The 17880-nt window shown below is 41.4% G+C and overlaps 1 protein-coding gene across 2 annotated transcripts in view; it reads right to left on the minus strand.

The window, feature by feature from the left end:
* KCTD8 (potassium channel tetramerization domain containing 8) overlaps window positions 1-4626 on the minus strand; it is a 229934-nt gene extending 225308 nt beyond the window's left edge. Inside the window, exon 1 of one of the 2 annotated variants that reach the window (XM_078068562.1) lies at window positions 3201-4617. In XM_078068562.1, coding sequence (XP_077924688.1) covers window positions 3201-4164 — 964 coding nt within the window. In that variant the 5' untranslated portion in view covers window positions 4165-4617. Of the gene's footprint in view, window positions 1-3200 lie in introns of both variants that reach the window. The other variant, XM_078068563.1, reaches the window with a different exon arrangement.
* Between the last annotated feature and the right edge of the window lie 13254 nt (window positions 4627-17880).

Here is a 17880-nt window from a genome sequence, read left to right on the forward strand (position 1 = left end):
ACATTTGTTAAGCTTTTATTATATGTCAAGCACTGGTCTAAGGACTTTACATGTATTCTCAAATCCTATAAAATTGGTACTATAGGGACGCCTGGGTGGCTCAGTCAGTTAGACGTCTGCCTTCCACTCTAGTCATGGTCCCAGGATCCTGGGATAGAGTCTGGCATCGGGCTCCTTGCTCAGCGGGGAGCCTGCTTCTCCCTCTCCCTCTGCCCCTGCTTGTGTTCCCTCTCTGGCTGTGTCTCTCTCTGCCAAATAAATAAATAAAATCTTAAAAAAAATTGGAACTATAATAACCCCCATTGTAATACAGGTAGAGGAATGGAGACTCAGAAAAAGTAAATAATTTAAGCAAGATCACACATTTGGCCATGGCAGTGTCTGAGATTACCAAACCATTTGCCACTCTCTTCCCATCTATATAGAAATTCAGGGGCAAAGGGGGAGGGGGAGTAAAGAGCTGAAATTGATGTTCCAGTGTATAAACTACAATTCTATAGTTTTCAGAGCATCTTTATGCTGCTAATTTCACACATAGCCAGAATTTTAAAAGGGGTTAAAATGACTGATACATGTTATACACTAAAATAAATATTTGTTGAAAAAACTGTGTCAAAGGGGAAATAAAAAACAATACGACCTCCTTCTACCTCTAAAACATAGTGGACAAACAAATTCATTCACTAATTTTGTTTTTATGAATAATACTGAATAGTTTTCTTAAATAGAGACTGCTAAACAAAATAATTATACTCTGTATGCTTATATCATTACTTAAGCTGAAGGGAATGGAAATATAAAAACTTTACAGTGTATTTTCATTCACCAATATTAAAAGAAATCCTGTGCAAAATAATCTGTGAAAATATGCTACAATCTATACAAAACATAAAATAAATGCATATACAATAGGATTCAAGATAAATTTTACATCACAAATAGGTTTTATATTACATTTGGTTAGTCAATGACTAGAATACCACTTCAGGAGAACATTATTTAACCTGGGATTGTGTATTTTCCCCCACAGAATAATCAATGAAGAAGGCTGTGGGTTGCTTAGATTTCTAGGACTTTTATGAATGAAGCTCAGAGCTCATTAGTTATGTGAGTACTCTGCACATAGTTATTTGTAACACAGATATTTTATTTTATTTAACACTTCTTCTGGCTCCAGAAGTTAAATATCCTAAATTCCAAATATCTCTCAAATTACCTTATTAGTTAAATTGCATGAGTTTCCCACTGCAATAAAGTATTTTAAGGACGTGTTTTCAAAATTTAGAGACAACCTATGTTCTCTTTATAAACAAAATAAACATGTTCAAGTCCACAACTCTCTAGGGGAAAAAGAAAGGCCAACACTGTGAAAGATCGCAAAATGCAAGAATCTTAACCACTGAGCACTTATGCTCCTATCTTCTCTAACAAAAACCTCTAGTCAAAAGAGAGTCAAAAGTTCATCTCATCTTCTAAAATGCTTGGAAGTACACCCATGTTGGAATGACATAAATGTTTAAGAGCTAAAATGCTAATAAAGGTCCCATTGATAAAGGATAAGATGTAAACAGTGATGCTAAAAAATGTTTTAATTACTTAATATCTATTGAAGGGATCCCAATTTTATGTAAGCAATAAAATATCACCTTCCTTTAGGCTACTTTTCTATCAAACTTTTTTACTGTGCAACAAATAATACCTTGATATAATGAAGACAATTAGATTTTTATCTACCACTACAACATGCACTTTCTTTGCTTCTCTGTGAAATGGTTTTCACGGGAAATCCAGCACTATTAAAAAAGACAATCTAACACTAAGGCCCTGTGTGGTGTGTTGTGTCACCATATCTCCAAGGTTACTAGAACATACAATGAGCTTGCACCTGTGCAATAAAAAGAAAAAAAAGTCCTTTCCACTTCTCAAGTCAAAATAAAGTGCAATAAATTGTCTAGTTCCCAGTGAGTGAATTACCAAAAGAAATAGATACAATTAAAGCTGGTCTATTTCTATCATAAGCTATCAATGATATTCTCCCTAACTCTACAGGCAAGTTTTAAAGTTTCTTGTGTTTAGCCAAAGAACAAACGTTTGCCAAATGATGTTCCTGCTGCCATCCCAGCTGGCTTTTCATTTGTCCAAATAGCTCTCTGGTTGTGGCCCTCCTCGTTTGGTAAGCGTCACTGATTACTGTGCTGAGCCCATCCTCCCAGCCCCAGTGATATTTGGTGTAGTCCTTGAACTTGATCCACAGAGCCCCCTCCGGAAGCGCACTACAAAAAGCACCATGCCAAATGCTTTCGGGATCCTCACCCTCATTCTCTCATTTCAGAAAACCACGGCATTTCATTCCCCCCTGGGAAAGTGGACTCAATCCCCCTTTTGCACTTGAGGTGCCCAGAAAGGAAACACAATCTCACTCACACGCACACGCACACGCACACGCACAACGTCCGTTCCTAATCTCCAACCCTGACAGCAGAAGACATCCAAACTCCAGTTCCCTCCACCCTCCGCTGTTCAGAACACCCAGCAGTTACTGACAACCGGCGTGGGGGAAATCTGAGGTTTCTGTGAGTCGATGGACACCTCTTTCCCACCAGCTGCTCTCACGCCCCGGCCCCCTGGGCAGCTCAGGAGGCACGGTGGCCCCTTCTCTCGTTGCCCCCTTCCGAAAACACCCGTAATTGTAAGCTCCTGCGCCAGACAGGCACCAACTGGAGATGATCCTGGCGTGCGCCGTAATGCCTCGATGCCAAACTGCCCTCTGTAGGGACACCTCTGAGACCCACATAAGTTAACCCCCAGGAATTCCGTGGAAGCAGAGAGAAGGAAGAGGACCTATGCGCGCAGCTTTGGACTCCCGTCTTCCCCCCGCCCTCCGCAGAAGGGAGCCCAGCGCCTCCAAGAGCAGGGCAGGGTGAGAGGGCAAAATCAATGAAGTTAAGAAAGAGGACTGGTTGGGAACTGCGTGCTCTCGAGTTGAAGAAGACGGGAATCGAAAGGGAGATCACAAGGGACGAAACCGTAAATTGTGTCTGCAGCGTGACGGGGCCGTGCAGGGAAAGCCCCTCGCACTTACTAGTTAACCAGCTCCCGCCCGGGACACCGGCCCCGTCTGGGTTCCAGCCGGGCTCAAACCCGCCGCGGGTCGGCGAAGGGGCGGGGAGAAGTAGGAGATGCGGAGACCGGGAACTTACGGAAAAAGATGTACTCGGTGTAGCTGCTCCAGATCTTGTCTTCGCGGTACTGGTTGACGTAGGCGGCGGTGCCCGAGGAGTTACACGCCACCATGTGGAAGCCAGCCTCGGACAGGCGATCGAAAGCCTGCTCCAAGTAGGTGAACTTGAGGTAGAAGCGGGACGTGTACTTCTCGGGCGGCCGGTCAGGGTCGCGGCTCTCGTTGAGCGTGTCCCCGAAGACCTCCTTGGCCAGCGCGATGCGCCCGCACACCATGATGCGCGCCACACGCCGGAACTTGGCGTCCGCCTGGTTGTCTCGCACCGTGGTGTAGGAGCCGCGGTACCCGAGCGTGAGGAAGCCCGAGCGCTTGTCCGGCGCGCCGCCTCCGCCGCCGCCGCCGCCGTGCGCTCCCGGGCCCGAGGGCGCGGCTGCGGCCGCCCCACGCAGCAACAGCGCGTCGCTGCTGCCCTGGGAGACGTTGTCTTCCAGGTCGCTCTGGCAGCCCTCGTCGTTGAGTGAGTTCTGCTTGGTGACCTTGGGCGACAGCAGCTTGACCAGGTCGGTGAGCTGGAAGTACTCGGCCTCGCGCAGGAGCCGCTCCTTCTCGGGGAAGTGCTCCGGCAGCGCGAGCTGCTTGTCCCGCAGATAATCCAGCACGTACCTGAAGAGGAAGCCGTCCCGGTCGATGAAGAAGCGCGCCCGGCTGTCCCTGGGCAGCTCTCCTCGGCGTCGGGCGCCGCCCCGGGGGCTAGAGGGCGAGAACATATTGGCCAGAGTGCTGTCCGGGACGCTGAGCAACGTCGAGTGCTTGGTCACATAGACCTGGCCTCCCACGTTGAGCTCCACTACCTCGGGGAAGGGCGAGGGCACACAGGGCCCCGGGGCGGCGGCCGCAGACGCGCCCGGCGAGCTGGACGAGGAGACCATCTCGCTAATGGGCAGGATGGTGCTGCCGCCACTGCCCGTGTCCTTCAAAGCCATGGTCCCCCCGCCGCCGGCCAAGTGACCCGGGAGAGCAGCACTTTCTCCTTCCCGAAGCCCGCGCCTTCCACCCTCGGCGGCCCTAGGCCTTGGCGTGTGCCTGGTGCGCCCTCGGGCCGGGCGGCACGTTCTTTCGGCCGGGGCGTCCCCGTTCAGGGCTCGGGGCAGCGGCGGCGGCGGCGGCGCCCGGGCTCCATCGGGGGAGCGAAGCGCGGGAGAAGAGCTTCGCGGGCGCCGCGGCGGCGGCAGAGGCGCGAGGAGGAGCGGCTGCTCCTTTGGGGTGACGGCGGGGAAGTGTGAGAGAGACTTGCGAGAGGCTGTTAGGCGGCCGCTCGGCTCCCCGCGGGGAGGGCGGGAGGAGGGGCCGGAGCAAAGAAAACTCGCCGCCCCAGCAGCTTGCGAGCGCGCAGCCAGCTCCGAGCGCGGACGGTGGCGCTAACTACTCCTCGCAGCCGGGGCGGCGGCACTGACGTCAAGCTCCGGACTGGGACCCGAGCCACAGCTGTCACTTAAAGAGATAGGCGCCAGCCGCTGGCTGCGGGGCTCCGACGCTAGGGGGCGGGGCGGGGGCCGAGCTGGGAGGAGATGCTACTTGGCAGCCGGCGGGGAGAGCGAGCAGGGAACCGAAAACACGGGGAAAAGGACAGCGTCTCTCCTTCATTCATTTCATTCCTTCCAGCCGTCCGTCCCTCCGTCCCTCCCTTCTTCCTTCTCTTCCGTCTTCCCTACCTTCCTTCCTTATTCTTCTCCCTGGTCACCCAGTAAAATTAATTTGGTTGGGGAGGAAAGGGGGTGTTTGTTTGGGGCGGGCGGGGCGGGGAGGTACGCTTGCATTAAGGTGGGAAGTGGAGCAGGGAGCAGTGGGCATCAGGGGGAAGGTAGGAAAGTTTGGATTATAACAAAAATGCGAGGCTCCTATCTGAAATTACTACAAATGTTGGCGTGCGAGCAGTGATTGCAGACTACATGGCTGTGAATCTCTTGCGGCGCTTTTACCATAGTTGTTGAAGTGAAGGGCGAAATGCCCGAAGCTCTATTGCAATCAGCTGTCATGATTGCATATTTAACTGCATGCGATACGCATAACTGAAGAATCTTTAAAATCTGATTTCGGTTCACAAAATTAACAAAGGATTGTACGTAACGTAACTTTTTTCTTCTCTCATCTTTTCATTATTTGATTCATAGAAAATGCTTAATAAATGTTTATGGAGGAAAAGATGCAACCAGGGAGGAAACTTACTCCCTGTTCCTACTTTCCAATTCTGATCAGTGCCTTCATTAATCTCTCCATTTTCCTTTCAACTCCACTTCTAACCCCAAGAGTCAAGCCACAAGTGAAAATTATATGAATTTAAGCTCACTAATTTCCACCTGTACGTAGCACAGGTACAGTCTGCAAGATCATCATTATTTGTGATAAAGAGTTAGGATGGAGGCGCCTGCGTGGCCCAGTCCATTAAACACGGACTCTTGATTTTGGCTCAGATCATGATCTCTGGGTCATGATCTCAGAGTCATGATCTCAGGGTGGTAAGATACAGGCCCAGCCCCAAGATGGCTGGCTCTGGGTGTGGAGGCTGCCTAAGATTCTCCGTCTCCCTTAAAAAAAAAAAAAAAAAGTTACCTAGGATAGCAGTGCAAATGAGAAATCTCCTTTCTAGTGGCTATCCACCTCGGGCATCCTTTTGTGTTCAAAAACATGAAGAATCATTGATTATAAAATACAAAAGTGAAAAGAGTATACTGTGACACAAAGTAGTTTGTTTCTATGATTATAATAATATTACAGATGAACTTTATCCACTAATAGATAAAATAATGTATAGACTTTTTTTTTAATTCTAAATGCCTACTTAGGATTCCTTCTCTGAATCCACCAAAAAAAAAAAAAAAAAAGTAGTGGATTTGAGATAACAGTACTAACCTCAATTTTTTATAAATAATACATTATTCTTTGGAGAGTTATAAATAATATTTAATTAATTTATCCTTATAAGCGACATCCACAGAAAATGTTATGTCAGTTTTGAAGTTAGGTTACCTGAGACTGAGAGAACCTAGTGGACCAATGAAGGAACACAACACATATCTTCTAAGACTGAGACTTAAAACTGGGTTTACAGTATGCATCTTCATGCAATCCTCTTATATGAGCCTATTGCCCCCCAAATTTATAAACTGATCAAATTAAGAAGTAGAATTAATTTTCACCTTATTCATTTAAAAGCTAACAGCGCAAAGTATTTGGAATTTAAAATAATAGTTCCTGGAAAATGAATTAATAGGAGCTTTATAACCTTTATAGATGAATAAATAATAATGCCTCAAACCACTACTAATGAAGCCCATTTATCATGAGGCAAATATCCCTAATGATAAGTATGGTACAGACCATAGAATCGCAATGAAGTGGACATATAATACATATGCATATGTATTTATGAATATGAGGTCGCCAATATTATCAGGTTAAAATCCATTTTAAATTTTTAATTACATAAAATATGCTTATAAGATAAATGGTCTAAAATTCATACTCTAAATGAATCATCTTAGAAATTTTTTCTTTTTTTAAAGATTTTATTTATTTGAGAGAGAGAAAATGAGAGAGAGAGAGAGCACATGAGAGGGGGGAGGGTCAGAGGGAGAAGAAGACTCCCTGCTGAGCAGGGAGCCCTATGCGGGACTGGATCCCGGAACTCGATCCCAGAACTCCAGGATCATGACCTGAGCTGAAAGCAGTCGCTTAACCAACTGAGCCACCCAGGTGCCCTCATCTTAGAAATTCTTAATGAATTGTATTGTGTGTTATATTGTTTCTTAAAATAATTGCTTCAGTGTTGATTGAACATTTCTCCTTCATCCCTTCCCTCCCCATATTCCTCTGACTTTCACTTCCTCACATAACTAAATGCTCTAACAAAACTCCAAACCAAACAAACTGCAGGTCCAGAATGTCTTTCTGCTAGGAATGCCTTCCTTTTCTACCAGTTCCCTAATCCTTTGCCCCGTTTATCTCTTCCCTGAGGTCTCAGCTTTAATAGCACTTTCTCTGGAAATCTTCGTCTTTTTACCAAAACAGGTGTTCCCTCAGCACTCTGTGCTCACACATGGCAGGGTTTATCACACTGATGTGTCATTGTCTCTCATTAAATTGTAAGTATGGCATATAACCATATGCACTATTCTATCCCCAGCGTGGTGCCCAGCCCATAAGAGATAGAAAATTTCTATTTGTTGAATGTTTACTGCATATAAATATGTTCATATCATGAATGGATGATAAAGTGTCAACTCTGTGCTAGACACCGGGCTACACAATGAGATTGCAGAGATAAGTAAGACTTGGTCCTTCAAAATTCTAATTAGGAAAAGTGAGAACAGAATCTGATCAAAACAAACTCAATCTAAAAGAAAAGGGAAAACTAAAAAGATATCTACACTATTGGAACAATCATTTTGATGAACTGAGCAATCAACACAAATACTATACAGGGATACCTCATTTTATCACACTTCACAGATTCTGCAGTTTTTAAAATTGAAGGTTAGTGGCAACCCTGCATTGAGCAAGTCTATTGACCCCATTTTTCCAAAAGCATTTACTCACTTCATATCTCTGTGCCACATTTTCACAATTCTCACAAAATTTCAAGCTTTTTCATTATTTTTATATTTGTTATGGTGATCTGTGATCAGTGATCTTTGATGTATTATTGTAATTGTTTTGGGGTGTCACAATCCATGTCCATATGAAGCAGCCAGCTATTCCTCCATCTCTCTCCCTCTCCTCCAGCCTCCCTATTTGCTGAGACACAACAATATTGAAATTAGGCCAGTTAATAAACCTACAATGGCCTCCAAGTGTTCACATGAAAGGAAGAGCCCCACTCTCTCACTTTAAATCAAAAGCTACAAATGATTAAGCTTAGTGAGGAAGGCATGTTGAAAGTTGAGATAGGCTAAAAACTAGGGCTCTTGTGCCAAACAGTTAGCAAGTTGTGAATACAAAGGAAAAGTTCTTGAAGGAAATTAAAAGTGCTACTCCAGTGACCACATGAATCATAAGAAAGCAGAACAGCCTTATTGCTGATATGCATAAAGTTCGAGTGGTCTGGATAGAGGATCAAACCAGCCACAACATTCCCCTAAGCCAAAGCCTCATCCAGAGCAAGGCCCTAACTCTCTTAAATTCTATGAAGGCTGAGAGATGAGGAAGCTGCAGAAGAAAAGTTTGAAGCTAGCAGAGGCTGGTTCATGCAATTTAAGGAAAGAAGCCATTTTCATAACATCAAAGGGCAAGGTGAAGCCGCAAGCGCTGAAGTAGAAGCTGCAGCAACTTATCCAGATGATCTAGCTAAGATAATTCAGGAAGTGTCTATACTAAACAACAGATTTTCAATGGAGACAAAACAGCCTTACATTGGAAGATGCCATCTAGGAGCTTCATAGCTGGAGAGGAGAAGTCAATGCCTGACTTCAAAGCTTCCAAAGGCAGATGACTCTTGTTAGCGGCTAACACAGCTGGTGACTTGAAGTTGAAGTCAATGCTCGTTTACCATTCTGAAAATCCTAGGGCCCTTAAGGGCCCTATAAGTTCTCTATAAGTGGGAAAACAACACCTGGTTGAGAGTATAACTGTTTACAACGTGGTTTACTGAATATTTTAAGCCCACTGTTGAGACCTACTGTTCAGAAAAAAAGATTCTTTTCGTTATGATTGCTCATTGACAATGCACCTGGTCAGCCAAGAACTCTTATGGAGGTGTACAATGACATTATGTTATATTCATGCCTGCTAACACAACATCTATTCTGCAGCCCATGGGTAAACTGTCATTTTGACTTTCAAGTCTTAATACTTAAGAAATACTTTTTGTAAGGCTATAGCTGACACAGAATAGTGATTCCTCTGATGGATCCAAGTAAAGTAAAATTGAAAATCTTCTGGAAAGGATTCAGGATTCTAGATACCATTAGGAACATTTGTGATTAATTTGAAGAGGTCAAAATATCAACATTAACAGGAATTTGAAGAAGTGGATGACTCACTTCTGGATGGATGGAAAGTCATCCATCACTCATGGATGACTTGTAGGGGTTTAAGACTTCAGTGGAGGAAGAAACTGATGTGATGAAAATAGTGAGAGAACTAGAATTAGAAGTGGAGCTTGAAGATGGGACTGATTTGCTGCAATCTCATCTTATAACTTGAACACATGAGGAGTTGCTCCTTGCTCCTTTTGAATTAGCAAAAAAAAGTGGTTTCTTGAGATGAAATCTACTCTTGGTGAAGATGCTGTGAAGACTGTGAAAGTGGTAACAAAGAATTTATGATATCACATAAACATAGTTAATAAAGCAGCGGCAGGGTTTGAGAAGATTGACTCCAATTCTGAAAGCCCTACTGTAGGTAAAATGCTACGAAAGAACATTCATTGCATGCTACAGAGAAATCGTTCATAAGAGGAAGTCAATGAATACAGCAAACTTCATTGTCTTATTTTAAGAAATTCCCACAGCCACCTTAACCTTCAGCAACCATCACCCTGATCAGTCAGCAACCATCAGCATGAAGGTAAGACCCATACCAGCAAAAAGACTATGACTCATTGAAAGCTTAGGTGATGGTTAGCATATTTTAGCAAGAAAGTATTTTTAATTAAAGGATATACACTGTGGGGTTTTTTTTAGACATGATGCTCATGAGTGCTTAATAGACAACAGTATAGTGTAAACATAACTTTTACATGCACTGAAGCCAACAAAATTCATTTGACTCTCTTTATTGCAGTGGTCTGGAACAGAACCCACAATATCTCTGAAGTATGCCTGTAATCAAAACCATTTTGCTCTAAGCTACAGACACCAGTAGTGCTTCCTAGGCCAACTTGATCATAAAGATAGGTCCTTAAGATCTTCTGTTGCTGTGCAAAAATAAGATATCGAACTTCTCTGACTAGAAACTACACTAGATCACTTCACATTTCTAGCACATTTTAAAATAACATAGTCAAAACTGTCTCTAAAAGCACAGCAAACTAACCAAAAAGGTTATATTGAGTCCAGATTAAATAATTTATAATTTAAAACAACAAATAAAATATTTCTCCACTAGGCTGAGAATTACTTAAAGGCAGGTATCTTCTTTGATAGAAGAAGAAGAACATAGAATAAAGTCAGGTCAAACTGGGTTAAAATCTAACTTTGTTTCTTGCTAGGTTTTGATTTAAGCAAGTTACTTAACCCCTCTAAACTTCAGTTTTCTTGTGGATACAGTGGAAATTATAAAGATCACAGACTTCTCACTGTGATATTATGTCCAATCAGAGGCACATTCAAGTTTAATAAAGTTCACGAAATTTATTATGTCTGTTTTACACCATTGTTCTGAGGGATGACAGCAGAGCTACATCCTAACTAGACAGATCTGAGTTCCCAAGCAGATTATTATAATTATATATGATTTTAGCAGCTCCACTTTCCTTTCAATTGTCTCATCCCTAGGGCCTGAGGTAACATAGTCCTACCATCTTGAACATCCCTGCACCATCCCCAGCATGTCCTTCCCTGTCTATAGCCATTTTGTCCCTCTCTTGTTGCCCTTTATCATCCTAGACGCTGATATAATTTCATTGGTTTAATTTATTTTGGCCCTTTTCTTTCTTTAAAAACTTTGTTCAGTCATTTGACTGTGATCAAGACCTTGTATCCAAGGCCAATTGCGATTCTAGTTTTCAGGAACATTTCCTGGTATCTGTTTATCTTATTCAAGGCAGTTGAAAGTTTTACCAAACAAACAAAGAAACAAAATTCAATTATTTGTAATTCTATGCAAAAAGTCTGAGTTCTTTCCTGAACCAGGAGCTCTGCGGTTTTTAGAGCACTGGGCTATTACATAAAAAATATGTCAGCCACACATGTAATTTGAAATATTCTAGTAGCCACATTAAAACAGAAAAAGTGAAATAGGTGACATTATCTTAATAATGTCATTTATTTAGCCCAATATATCCAAAATATTATCATTTCAACATGTTGTTAATTAAAAAATTATTGATGGCATAATTTACATGTTTCCAAACTAGGTTTTCCAAATATGGTATTTTGCACTTATAACACATCTCAGTTTGGGTATTTCATGTGCTCTGTAGCCACATGTGTATTGCACAGCCCATCTCTGGAGCATTTGTGAGTCTAATACCTACTTGTTTTGAGGATTAAGTAAGATAACATGTCTTTTAAATGATTTCCTTACAGGACTTGTAATGACAGGAGGCTGGAATTCCACTTGAGTGGAATCATTGACACATGAAATAGGGACCAGGAAGCATCTCTCCAGCCAAAAAAAAAAGGAAAAGTTCTAAAAAGAAGAAAAATGATAATATATACTCTATTTGTGGAAGAATTTTGGTTCCTCTTTCACACCTATCATACCCCTACATAGTGAAATTGAAGCACATTTTTCTCACACACCACACTTGTAAAAAGGAAGCCAAGCCAAGGGCCAGTGGCCATCTACAAGGTAAAAAGCAAAAGGTTTGCTGCCACAGCAGGGTCAACATTGGTAGGAACAAGACTGAATATAGGATGGGAAGGACCATCTTCAAGTTCAACAACTGCAATAGAATCTGGGGAAAGTTGGAAAGCTGAGTATAAAAACTAGTTCATTCCAAAAATCTTATATAACAGTTGTCAGATTTTCAATGATGCTATGAAATGAAAATTTTGCAAATGAGTTATTCAGAAAACTCAAAGTATTGATGCTTGATGCACATGTTATATAGCATATTTCCGCAATTTAAATAACAATTTGATATAAGTTCTTATTCTATATTATAAATTTTACGGAAACACTATTAAAGGTTAGGGTGACACATGGTAAAACTCCATTAAGTTAAATACCCAAAGAAATTAATGAAAGTGTGTAAAGATTATGGTTCAATATATCTAGGCACTTAGTATAGTGTCTGGCACATAAAAAGTGATCAATAGATATTTGTGAATAAAATCATTTATAAACCATTTTCAAATTAACGTATATGATGTAAAGGTCATGTTTTCAGAGGTGGCTCTATAATTAACATATTGAATGTGTGTGGAATGCACATGTTGGGGGTAATTTAGCAACAGATGGTCTAGTATTTCATCTTGCCCAACTGGCTGTCTCCTTGAAACATTGCTTGGCTCCCCAAAGCTTGGGGGAATAAAGAAAATAATTCTCCATAACCTTAGGACATTCTGGGGAATAATTTTAGGCTGGAATTTGGGGATAATATTCTGATCCAGATGGATTCTAAACCGTTTCAGATAACAGAACCCAGGAGTCTATAAGTAGAGATATTATACCCATAATATAAATTTTATCAATTCTGTGCTGCAATTAAACAACAAAATGTCTCACTGATTGGAAGAAGATTCTAAAATATAAGCACGGTAATGTTAATTTCTGATAACTAGTCAGATTTTCCCTTGGAAATGCCCCGAAATTACAAACTTTCCTTAAATTTACTCTGACTAGTAACTATTTATTAACTGATGGGTTTGATTCCATTATCAAAAACCTAATCATAACTATTTCCTATACCTTTTAACTTTTTGTCCTACTTAGTAGGTTTGTCAAAAGGATTATTTACATAGTGACTGGAAGGTGTTTGATCCTCCTCAAAGGAAGTTATGATGGATCCAAAATAGCATTATTGTAAATATTATACGTCTCCTGTGATACTTGTCTCCACTGGGAACAAAGGGTGCGTTGGATCTGTGAAATTAGTCCTTCAGTCTGAGGCTTGCAGTTTGTAAAATGTTTGATAACTATCTTAAATCTAAAAAGAAGTAATTAAAATTTTAAAATAAATGCTCCCATGTAATCTATTATTAAAAATTATAAATGTAGAGTATAGATGGGAATGCTGATAGTTTGATATAATAAAATATAGTATATATTTATTTACACATAAAATTGACTCTCCTGTCATTGGGATTTTTCAAAAGGATGACTGAACATTTGTCAAATGACGGTGGTCCTTGGTAAGGGTTAATTGTCTGAGCCTGGGACAGTACCTTCACTAAACTGTAAGGTCAGACTGAACCATATGAAATTTTGTAAAATTTTGTAAAAACTGTTGAAAACTGGTAATCTTAGAGGAAAAGAAGGGAAGATAGTGGACTAGTAGGAGGACTCTAGGCTTGTCTTGTCCCTCAAGCATAGCTAGATAAATATCAAATCATTCTGAACACCCAAGAAACCTATCTGAGGACTGACAGAACAAACTGTACAAATAGAGGGAGAGAAGAGTCCACATAATGGAAAGTAGGAGGTGCAGAGACCTGGTTTGGGAGAGAAAAGGGTCATGGGTGTGCAGAGGGGAGGGAGCCCTGATCACAGAGAGAGGCCGTTTACATGCATGAGGGAGAGAGAGAAGAGAGCACAGGGGATGGCCCAAGGAAAACACTTCCCCAAAGCCATTGACTGGGAGAATGAGAGGGGCTGATTTTTGTGAGTTTTTACAACCAGTCTTTGGGTCTCAAAGACTGGAGTTTTAGAGGTCCAGGCTGTGGGTGGTATTGAACCTGGTGGGCACTGCAGAGCTCCTGTGGAGAAGGACAGGAAGAATCACAGCAAACTGACGATCCACTGGGATGCACTGGGAGAGACAATTCTTCCTTCTTGGAGTGTATCTGGAAGAGGAGGCATTGCTTCTTAGGGGACAAAAGAGCCAGCAGATGCCGTTGTCTTCCCCAGCCCCTTAAACATAGGGGCAGAGACACCCGCTGAGGGCAGCTAACCTGGACACCTGCTTTTTGCTAGCTTTACTCCAAACTCCAAGCTCCAGTGTGTTGGTGGAACTACCCTTCTAGGATAAACCTGCACCTGTCTCAGTGTGGCGAGACCCTCCCCCAGAGGACCAGTGTGGGTCTGTGCCATACCAGGTCCCTAAAGTTTGGAGTTTTAAAACTCAGCCAGCCTGCCTAAGATAAAACACAGATGCACTGCGCTGCCAGGTGGGCAAATGGCCAGGACACAGACTGGGTGAAGTCAGGGACCTGAGAGATGCCCAGGACACACTAGGGAAGACTGCTTTCCTGGGAGGGCTTCCTGGACAGCAGTGGGTGTAAACTCTCCTCTCTGGGGATGAGGGAGACAGCTGGTACCATTTTTCTCCCTGGTCCCTCAGCATAAACTAACTTCAGTAAGCAGCATAGTGCCAACACTGGAAGCCTAAACCTCTTACACCAAGCCCTGCTTCCCTGTGCTCGGCAGGCCCCTTTTTTACAAGGGCAAGTGTGATTGAGAGCCAGAACAACAGCAGGCCCCTCCCCCATAAGACCAGCATAAACCCCTGCACACACCAAGTCTGCTAATCATAGAGTGCTGCAAAGCTTCAACTCTAGTGGAAATAGCGTCAGATCTCTTTTAACAAGCAGACCAGAGCACACTTAATTAAAACTTGCCACACTCTGGTCAAGGGCCAAACACTCCCCACTGCAGGCAAGAAGAAACTCTGCAGGGGACCAACCTGAGGAAAAGAACAGCCAAAACACAGTAGCAGAGTGCACACAGCATACACCAGAAACACTTCCTGAAACACCAGGCCCTGGACAGTATATGACCTCTTCTTAATAAAGCTGTTACTCTCAGGAGCAGAAAACATAACAGGCTTTCCTAACACACAAAAGAAGACAGATACCTAGACAAAATGCCAAGATGGAGGAATTCATCCCAAAAGAAAGAACAACAGAAGGTCACAGCCAGGGATCTAATCAAAAATAGATATAAGTAATATGCCTGATTCAGGATTTAAAACAACAATTGTAACGATACTAAGTGGGCTTAAGAAAACACCAGTGAGTCCCTTACCACAGAGGTAAAAGACCTAAAAACTAGTCATACTGAAATAAAAAATGCTATAACCGAGATGGGAAACTGACTGAATGTAATGACCACAAAGATGGAAGAAGCAGAGGAATGAACAAGTGATATAGAAGATAAAATTATGGAAAATAATGAAGCTGAAAAGAAGAGGGAAAGAAAAATATTGGATCATGAATGTAGACTTAGGGAACTCAGTAACTCTATAAAGCATAAAAACATTCATATCATAGGAGTCCCAGAAGAAGAGAGGGAAAAAGGGACAGAAGTTTTATTTGAGGAAATTATAGCTGAAAACTTCCTTAATCTGGGGAAGGAAACAGATATCCAAATCAAGGAGGCACAGAGAACTCCCATCAAAATCAACAAAAGCAGGCCAACACCAAGACATATTGTAGTAAAATTTGCAAAATATAAAGATAAGGAAAAAATCCTAAAGGCATCAAGGAAAAAGAAGTTCCTAGCTTACAAGGAAAGACAAATAAGGTTAGTAGTAGACTTTTCCACAGAAATGTGACAGGTCAGAAGAAAGTGGCAGGAAATATTCAACATTCTGAATGGGACAAATATGCAGCCAATATCCTGCAAGATTGTCATTTAGAATAGAAGGAGAGATAAAGAGTTTCCCAGACCAACAAAAACTAAAGGAGTCTGTGACCACTAAACCAGCCCTGCAAGAAATATTAAAGAGGATTCTTAGAGTGTGAAAGAAAGACTAGAAAGGAACAGAGAAAATCTCCAGAAACAATGACTTAGTAAGTATACAATGGCACTAAATTCATATCTATCAATAATTACTCTGAATGTAAATGAAATCAGTGCTTCAATCAAAAGACATAGGGGATCAATATGGATTAAAAAAAAAAAAGACCTATCTATATGCTGCTTACAAGAGACTCATTCCAAACCTAAAGACACCTACAGATTGAAAGTGAGAGGATGGAGAACATTTATCATGCTAATGGATGTCAAAAGAAAGCTGGAGTAGCCATACTCATATCAAACTAGATTTTATTTTTTTTAACTTTTAATTTTTTTTCAAACTAGATTTTAAACCAAAGACTATAACAAGAGATGAAGAAGGGCACTATATCATAATAAAGGATCTACAATTGTAAAGATCTAACAATTGTAAATATTTATGTCCCCAACATGGGAGCATCCAAATATATAAAATGATTAATAACAAACATAAAGGATTTCATTGATAATAATACAATAATACTAGGGGACTTTAACACCCACTTACAGCAATGGACAAATCATTTGAGCAGAAGTTCAACTAGGAAACAATGTCTTTGAATGACACAGTGGACCAGATGGACTTAACAGATATATTCAGAACATTTCATCTTAAAGCAGCAGAATACACAGTCTTTTTGAGTGCACATGGGACATTCTCCAGAATAGATCACATACTAGGTCACAAATCAGACCTCAACAAACACAAAAAGACTGAGATCATACCATGCATGTTCTCTGAACACAACGCTATGAAACTTAAAGTCAACCACAAGAAATAATTTGGAAAGACCACAAATACATGGAGGTTAAAGAACATCCTACCAAAGAATGAATGGGTTAACCAGGAAATTAAAGAAGAAATTAAAAAATACATGGAAACAAATGAAAATGAAAACATGACAGTCCAAAACTTTTGGGATGTGGCAAAAGCAGTCATAAGAGGCAAGTACATAGCGGGGCGCCTGGGTGGCTCAGTTGGTTAAGTGACTGCCTTCGGCTCAGGTCATGATCCTGGAGTCCCTGGATCGAGTCCCGCATCGGGCTCCCTGCTCGGCAGGGAGTCTGCTTCTCCCTCTGACCCTCCTCCCTCTCATGCTCTCTGTCTCTCATTCTTTCTCTCTCAAATAAGTAAATAAAATCTTTAAAAAAAAAAAAAAAAGAGGCAAGTACATAGCAATGCAGGCCAACCTCAAGAAACAAGAAAAATCTCAAATACATAACCTAAACTTACACCCAAAGAGCTAGAAAAAGGACAACAAATGAAGCCTAAAGCCAGCAGAAGGGAAATAATAAAGATTAGAGCAGAAATAAATGATATAGAATCACAAAAGAAACAATAGAACAGATCAATAAAACTAGGATCTGGTTCTTTGAAAGAATTAGTAAAATTGATAAACTCATGGCCAACTTTTCAAAAAGAAAAGAGAAAGGACCCAAATAAACAAAATCACAAATGAGAGAGGAGAGATCACAACCAACACCACAGAAATACAAACAATTATAAGAGACTATTATGAAAAATTATATACCAACAAATTGGGAAATCTGGAAGAAATAGATAAATTCCTAGAACCATATAAGCTATCAAAACTGAAACAGGAAGAAATAGAAAATTCGAATAGACCGATAATCAGCAAAGTAATTAAATCGGTAATAAAAAATCTCCCAACAAAATAAAGTGCAGGACCCAGATAGCTTCCCAGGGGAATTCTACCAAATATTTAAAGAAGAGTTAATGCCTATTCTTCTCAAAATGTTCCAAAAAATAGAAATGGAAGGAAAACTTCCAAACTCATTCTATGAAGTCAACATTACCCTGATACCAAACAAAGAGCCCACTAAAGAAGAGAATTACAGACCAATATCACTGATGAACACAGATGCAAAAATTCTCAACAAAATCCTAGCAAATTGAATCCAACAGTAGGTTAAAAGAATCATTCACCACGATCAAGTGGGATTTGTTCCTGGGCTGCAGTTTTGGTTCAATATTTGCAAATCAATCAACATGAAGCACCACATTACTAAAAGAAAAGATGAGAACCATATGATCTTCTCAATAGATGCAAAAAAAGTGCTTGGCACAGTACAGCATC

The sequence above is a fragment of the Halichoerus grypus genome, chromosome 3 (assembly GCF_964656455.1).
Source record: "Halichoerus grypus chromosome 3, mHalGry1.hap1.1, whole genome shotgun sequence".
In the NCBI taxonomy this organism is placed as follows: domain Eukaryota; kingdom Metazoa; phylum Chordata; class Mammalia; order Carnivora; family Phocidae; genus Halichoerus; species Halichoerus grypus.